This window comes from Protobothrops mucrosquamatus, unplaced genomic scaffold (genome assembly GCF_001527695.2).
Source record: "Protobothrops mucrosquamatus isolate PMUCROS unplaced genomic scaffold, P.Mucros_1.0 scaffold_280, whole genome shotgun sequence".
Classification (NCBI taxonomy): domain Eukaryota; kingdom Metazoa; phylum Chordata; class Lepidosauria; order Squamata; family Viperidae; genus Protobothrops; species Protobothrops mucrosquamatus.
In genome coordinates, this window is record NW_015386356.1 from 1594790 (window position 1) to 1603203 (window position 8414).

General features: G+C 35.9%; 1 protein-coding gene across 1 annotated transcript in view; it reads left to right on the forward strand.

The window, feature by feature from the left end:
* Positions 1–8414, forward strand: part of CCDC110 (coiled-coil domain containing 110) — a 16376-nt gene that overhangs the window by 2551 nt on the left and 5411 nt on the right. Inside the window, exons 2-4 of the mRNA XM_029287267.1 lie at positions 4363–4415; positions 6701–6766; positions 7977–8075. Of these exons, the coding sequence (XP_029143100.1) occupies positions 4363–4415; positions 6701–6766; positions 7977–8075 (218 nt within the window). The remainder of the gene's footprint in view (positions 1–4362; positions 4416–6700; positions 6767–7976; positions 8076–8414) is intronic.

Here is an 8414-nt window from a genome sequence, read left to right on the forward strand (position 1 = left end):
TATGGAGAAGATGGATTGTTTATATTCAAAAGAAACATAGAGTGGTAGAATATAATTTAGGTTTTTAGATTTTTTTAAGTTTGTTTATTTCTATCCTTTCTTGTAGATTAAGATATTATGTGGAGTTAGAGATATTAGTATTTGTCTACTTTTATATGAATATTATCCTGGGATTAGGTTTGGGAAGTTCTGGGGGGGGTGGGGGGTTTTTGATTGTTTATTGTGATTACTTATGATTGTTTTTTTATGATGGAAAAATAAATAAAATTTTCAAAAAAAAAAAAAGAACTGCAGAACTTCTTGGATGAAAAGTGAAACATCTTCAAGGAAAAATAAAGTCCAGTTGCCTCATGAAAAAACACCTTTGGGACTCCGGAAAAGAAGATCTCCCTCAGATATATGTAGATTCCACCTCTGGCTTCTCCCATTATGCTGGGGTGATTCCTGCTCTTTGATGGAGTCAGTGAGGTGCTGGTCTAAGTGTTAGGATTGTATGTTTATTCTGAGGCTGGTCAGCAGTTAAGGGTTCAGAGGACTGCTATAGGGGGTAGGGGGCTTTTTAACTTCTAACAATGTCTATCTGAGTTGTGCTAATTCAACAGACAATTTTAAAAAAGTTTTGCTTCCCAAAATTGAGAGGGGGACTTTTAATTTTTCTTGCATTGTTATTTTATGATTATAAAATTATATTAAAGTTGCTTTTGGGTGTTGCTTTGCCAACAAAAGTGCAATGGAGCATTGTTAAAAGATCATTTTTTTCTTGAGTCAAAAAGATTGGAGTCTATTTTTGTATAAAAGGGGGGGAAGTGGGATTACCTTCAAACTATATCAACATTTAAATCAGTGTTATCCTTGAAGTGCATATTCATCTTACAGTTCTGCTTTTAAAACCAAAAAACATTTTATACATGAATAAGGAACATTAGCTATTTGTTTTCATTTTTCAGCTCTCTTTTTCTTTGGAGCTGACTCCTGGAGACACTCCCCACCACCGTTTTCTTTTCTCTTCAAGCAGGTAAACCGTTGTAAATTTTTTCAAGAGAATTCCTGATTTGGTTTCTTCCGTTTTTATTTGATGCTATTTTGGCACTTTGGGGGGGCACTTTTGATTCCAATATTTTGTTTGGGAAGCAGTATTTTGTTTGGAATGAATACAATTAAAGAACATAATATAAAAACTTAAAACAACTCTACCTTTACTTTCCCTTTATTAAAAAAATACATGATGGAACTAAACCCCTTACACCCATTTGCTCCATCTAAACCAATGAATCAATTGCTTTTGAATCAAGCTCGACTCTTGGTGAATTCACAGGATATCCATATCATTGTTTTGGCGACAACAATACCAGATGATTTGCAATGATTTGGGGGGTGGTTTTATTTTCAATTCATTTATTTATTTTAGCATTTCAGTGTAAACTTACTGTGAAATTGTCTGGTTGTCTCATATTTAGGAAATAAGCAGCCCACTCTGGCGTTTTTTTTTTCTTTATTTTGCACACGCTGTATAGCTTTTAAGATGGTCAAGGACGCCTACACATTACCATATATGGCTGGGTGCAAATTGGAAAAATACTTTTACTGCCTTTTGATGTAGAAAAGCTCAAGGAAAAGAACAAACAACCCACGCAAATGCTGCATCTTCGGGCATTAACTTTTATTAAAGCTTTATTAAAGCCTGTTAAAGCTAATCGGAGACAACCGGACTTTTTCAGGAAGGGTGATCCCCGTTCAAAACATTTAGTCCTTCTCGAGGCGACTAAATGCAAGGATTCCGAAGGACAACCAACCGCACCTTCCCGCCCGCCTTATCCCCTCCCGACGTTTCCAGGGAAACTCGTTGCCAGGCAACGACAGGTAGCTTTGGGCCGAGTGACGGTTTGCGCATCAGCGTTTGAATGTGAGGAGTTGCGCGTGGGCGGACGCGACACAAGATGAGAGCCAGATTTCACTCTCGTGAGTTAGACGCGGCGCCGCCTGGTGGGTGAAAAAGCTGGCGGGCGAGCGAGCGGGAGGGGGATTCCTTTCGCTCCAAACGCAAGGCGTCGTTTCATAATCCGGAGGCTGTTGCAGGGACGCGGGGAGACCAAGAAGAACCAGCCCACTCTGGTTGCCTGCGGGAAGGAGAGGAGCTCGTGCTGTCCAGGAAGACCCTAGCTTTGGGGAGCCGAAATCCAGGGGGTCCAAGTAAGCACATTCCTCCTCCGGCTGCAGTTGCTACAGATGTGCTACAGAGGTGATGGGCAAGGCAAGTTTCTGTCCATGATGGGAGACAGTGTCATGCTTGCCCTCTTTGGGATGATACAGGGATCTTTCCCATTTTATGCCACCATATCACTTATGTGTGAATAATCTACAGTTAGATTCAGAATCTAAAACTGGTAGAAATTTAAACATTCAAGTCATAAACAAAGACCTAAAATTATTAAGTTAGTATATTATTATTTGTGACTAGTTTCATTTAATATTCCTATATATGTGTGTAAAAGTATCCCAGTAGGGCTAACTTTTGCAATAATGTCAGCTTTTGAATATTCAGAAATATTGTGCGCTGAGAAAATTCTAAATTAACTCCAAGGTCAGTTTTGTTTATATATGAACTGATGAAACCTTTCAAACCAAGCAAGGCACCAATAGCTGCACCCAATGCAATAACAGCAATAACACATAATAGCAAAAATATGTTACAGAACAATATTTGATAAAACTATAATTAATATAGCATTCCTGGCTTTGGAACAATCATCTTTTTACCAACCTCCAAAGGGTCTGGAGACTGGGAACTTCACTGGCCTTGGGGTTGTTCTAGAAAAGGAAATTCCTCACTGAGAATGCCAACTTTTCATAATTTAATAAATGCTGACCCTGCTATTGATATTTTTTTGTGTTATTACTAGCATGTCATTATTGAAATGCATTTTTACTTTCCACTTTTGGTTTCAGAAAATGAGACAAAACACACCCAGGCATTAGATCTTATTTTATAAAATCTTTTGGGCAGGATGAATGATGCATGCTCCCCTCAGTGGTATGGTGGCCTAGTGATGAAGACATTTACCTCCCACTTGGAAGGTTGAGACTTCAATCCTAGGTAGTGGCAGATATTTCTCTCAGGATGCAAAGAGAAAATATCTGCTGCAAACTCCACATTGGCATCAGGAAGGGCATCTGGCCAATAAATGGAACTCAGCTCCGTTCAGTCATCCCGACTCTACCCCCAAATTAAGGGAACACAGGGTCAGAAAAAGTGATAGATGCTCCCCGCAACTGCTCTTCGTTGGCTGTTGAATGATGTCATGTCCTACTGTTGCTCTACTATTATATTTAGGAGGCCAAGCTAGCAGCTTTTCATGAACCCTGCATCCATCATCTAATACAGTGTGTTTTTCAAACTTGGCAACTTTAAGATTGGTGGACTTCAACTCCCAGAATTCTCCAGGCAGTTGAAAAATTCTGGGAGTAGAAATCCACACTTTTTAAAGTTGCCAAATGTGAAAAAACTGATCTAGTATATGCTGTATTCAGTTGTGAGAGACTAACCTTGTTTGGCCTTCTGCATCACACATTGGCGTGTCAATCATTGGTTAACTTAAGCCTTGGTTAATCAAGTGCTTTGTGTTCATGAAACAATAAACTAACCACACAGAGATTCAATGTAGAGATCTTGAATGTCATTTGGGTGCAAAAACAGCAGTCAGGATACAGGCTTCAAGGAAAGACTACAATCAAAGGAACTGTCAGTTGAAGCTAAGTAGCTGATCTGACTGGATATGTGTAGAAAGCTAGATTTAGATTGGCATGAAAGGTTGTTCTGCCCCTGAACTATATCTCTTATTGAAATACCTACAGAAAGTGTGTGACTTTTGGTGCCTCTACCTAATGTTTCAGGGAACAATCTAAAAACACGAGAACAAAGACTTAACTTGCAGGAGGACTTATATATATATATATTAAGCTCATTATCCTTCAAAGCAGCAAGTTGACAACTCTGGTCAAAGTGATATTGCAGTTTGTAATTGTGGAACATCCAACATATAGATATATGATATCAATGAAGAGACGGCAAGTTTAAGGCACATGCTTATGTCTGACATTTATACCTCCCATTAGCAGCCTGATATACTGTACCAGTGTAAAGTATTAATTCAAAGATATTTTGTTCAAAAGAATTGGATCTACATAGGAATGGATCTCAGATTTTGGAACTATTTTTAATATGCATTTAGCAAACAAAATATACGTACTAAACTTTCTGCACTGAACTGAGTTCTTCTGTTTAATGTTCCCTGCAGGCTTCTTGCTTAATATTTAAATTCTCTAAACATTACATATGCAGGATTTGTTGTTTTGATTTTTTAGAAATATTAACTTCAGGAAGAGATGGTCAGCTCCAACCACAATCAGCATTGGAAGTAAGCTTACCTCCTTGGAATAGTAAGGATAAAGACTATGTTTTCTGAACCTCCCTAATCTTGTAGCTCCAAATATGTTGGATTACATTTAATATAATTTGGCCATGTTTGCTGGGAATTATGGGGCATGAAACCAACATAGCTAGACCCCAAAACAGGAAATAACAAATTAATGACTAGGTAGCAAGAAATTCTATTTTATCTTTATTCCTTTGTGGTGTTGGTGGTGGTTTTTATTCTTATTATTTTGTTTGGTATGTTCTGCTCCTTTTTAATAATTTTTTGGAAGAAATGCAATTCATATGTAGCAAAAATAAATAAAAAATAGCCTGATTTGAAGACATTTTAAAATAATTCATAGGTTAGAACTTAATAAATTGGCACCTCCTATCCATGTCTATATTCTGACTTATTAATTAAAATGTATAATTCCCTTACTTCTTCCAAAAAAAGCTGCAGAACTTTACCAAACATAATTTAAATCTACAACAGATACCAATAATAAACATTTGAAACACCCGATCCAGCAGCAAAGAGATATAATTAAGCAGTAAAAAGCAAAGCTGGCAGAACATGGATCCAGAAAAGATTAATCTAGTTAGCACTTTGGGGCAGATAGTTCAACATAGTGAGCATGTTATCACCAACAGATGCAATAACGGCACAGCAGTTAAAAGCTAAGGCTGATTCATATAGGAAGACATGCTTAAACATTTCAAAGTTGACAAATAACACCTTGAATTACACTTATACTGACAGCCAGTCCAGCTGATTCAGTATACTGTAGGGATTGTCTTCAGCACTTTGCCCAAAGCAAAATTCTAGCACCTACATTTTACATTAAAATGAAAAAGTACTATTTATTAGTATAAATGTAATTATTAAAACATCACATGATTTCCAGTGAGCAAATCCATGTAAAAGCAGACAACGTTGTTTATAGCACAGGTCACACTTTGAAAAACAAGGTGTTTAGGGCTGAGGGAAGCATTGGGGACAAAACTGTCAGTTCTTTTTCATATTTTGTGGGATTTGAAAAGTTCAAGGCAGAATAGATGAATTAATTCTAGTAAGAATTTTATTTTAAATTTCATAGTGTTGAATATGTGTGATTTGTTTCCAGATCTGTAGCTGAGTGTGGGCAATCACATTTAAAACAGTCCATTCATGGAGCTGGCAGGTTTTTTAGCAGTATAGCTACTTTGCTTAGATATAATATCATGTTGCTTACTCTCCTTTTAATAATAATTTTATTAAAGATTGAAATTACAATATAAACCAATACAAACAAAAAAAGAATAAAAAAAAGGAATGTAAAGGCTTGCTATATGGATGCTCTGATAGAATGGTTTATTTGCCATCATCACAGTGGTATCTCCAAAATATAGTCCAACCTGTGTTCTGTTGAATTTAATCATGAGCTTTTATTTGTTGTCATATCATATATTTCTCCTGCTATTTTATGGCCAAGAAGTTCCCAGAGAACTATCCAGCTCTATGTGGTGACAGAGAGCATTGGAACAATTACATGAATAGCCCAGTTTATTTCCCACCTCAAAGACTGATCATGGCCTCAGCATCAAAAACTTTTAAACATATTTTTTAATACTAAGAGTAGAATATCTTAAGACATAAGTTAATCTATTCCATAAATAAGTCTCAAGTGGGTAATTAACTACAAAGCAAAGTAACTAAATTTACTGTGTGCTCTTAGCCTAGATCAGGAGTAGGCAATCTTGGCTCTTTTATGACTTGTGGACTTCAATACCCAGAATTCCTGAACCAGCCATGCTGACTCAGGAATTCTGGGAGTTGAAGTCCACAAGTATAAAAGAGCCAAGGTTGCCTACCCCTGGCCTAGATAAATTATTTGAATAACTATATATAGACTGGAAAATTTTGAGGAAGATGCTTTGCAAGAATATTGATATATGGCAATGTGACATAACACACACATACATATACATATTTTTCTCTTTTTTTGCTCATAGATACCCCCTCCCCTACCACACACACACACACACAAACACACACACACAAACACACACTAATTACTCTCTTTTTAGTGTTTTACATTTTTCTATCTGCAGTTCTGTCCATAACTATCTAGAATAAATCACATTGAGCTCAGTGGAAGGTACATAGGAGTCTTTAGAACAAAAATGAAATATGCTGTATCAATTCACTGTCTTCTTGAGAACTAGAACAAAACAGGATTACAGGTTTCTGTAAGGAAAGAGGATAGACACTCCCAGCTGAATATTACCTATTTTTACAACTTGTAGATCTTACAACAGCAACTGGAATCATTTCAAACTCTTCAACAGCAAACTTTAGAGAATGTAAGCATGGTAAGAATGCTTCATAAATACTCATGAAATAAGAAAAGAATATGTGATAATTTATTTTTAATAGAAGTGAATTAAAAGTAAACATGTAATCAATTTCATATATACACTTCAATACAGGGTGAGAAATCCCAATAATTCTTCTAAATTGTTATGTTCTTTTATTGTACTTGGAGTCCCATTTCCCCTGCTTTTTTCCATTGCAAATTCAATCTTTTTTTCTTAATTTAATTCCTTAGGAGGGAAGGGAATTACTGCCTTCCTCAGTTTGTGATAAATGTCTCCAAAATGGATTGCCATAACAGGTTATACTGAGAGGAAGTCAAATATGTGCTTAAAGCATTGATATTAATGAAAGGTGATACTGAAAAGATATGGAATAAAGATCACTTTCTTTCTTTTTCCTAATACAGTACCCTGATTTTTGTTTTCTTAGATCAAATACATTGGTAAATCAAGACTACTTTCTACCTACACCCATTCTACTGCATCATATCAGTCAGTCAGATTCCTATATATATAAAGCCCACAAGCAGTTCATGAGCATAATTGATCACAGCTTTCTCTAGATTATTTTGTGTTCTCAAGACTCTTCTAATATACATCTGGCATTGAACTGCCCATTTCTAAATAAGGAGTAACCCACAGTCCATTAGCCTGAAGCAGATGGCAAAAGGAAATGGAATTCAAAACAAGGGCCATGTAAAGCATTCAAAATAGGGGCCAGGCCAAGTCTGCTTGGGCAAAAAAGAAAAAAGAAAAAGAAAAAAATCTCTCTTTCTCAAAGCATTAAATTTACTGTATCACCTTGTCCTGGAAGAGCAGAGCAGTTGCTTCAAAGGCTTTTCCCCAGCAGGTGGTCCCAACTGCTCTATTTCCAAACTTTACACTCTTATCAAATGTGGTTAGTACAGAAACTAGAAAAAAAAGTGTGGTTTTATTTAGGAAAAGTTTTGTATGTTATGTTTATGAGCGTTTATTGTCAAACATATCAATTTGTACATAGAATATATTGTGTAGTTAGAAATATCATTACTGTTCATCCAACAGAGCACCAGGTAATTTCTTCGAGGCTGAGTCTCTCTGAATTCAGTAGGATTTACTTTTAAATTGGCAGAGTTAAACAAAAATGCATATCAGAATAGCTTACAATCATAATTCAAATAGTAAAAGGAATTCAGGAGAGTTTAATTGTTCATTTGCGTTTATTCAGGTTCAAACTGAAATTCATGAGATACTTAATAAAAATATAACTGATATGAAAAGTCCAGACAATTTACTTTTTCCCACCACATCTATCAACATTTCTACGGTATGCTTCTTCTTCTTTTTTTCTTACTAACATTTTGTGTATTAAAAGCTATGTACTGTTGTTCTGGAAAAACTAAGAATCAAACTTTTTCCAATCCCTTGGAATCATTCATCCATCACTTTTAATCCAAACATGCATTTGTATGTAGTATGTAGTTCTATATAAAACATTGTAGCATAATGCTTTAAATTGTCCTGAATAATCCAATTCTTTTTCATGTCTTCTGCTGTGGTTGTGGCAGCCTAATAATTACAAAGGTTAATACATTGCTCATTAATTTTGTAGTTAATTTGTCCTTTAAATCACTGTGTATTAGTACAATGGGCCCTAAGAATAATA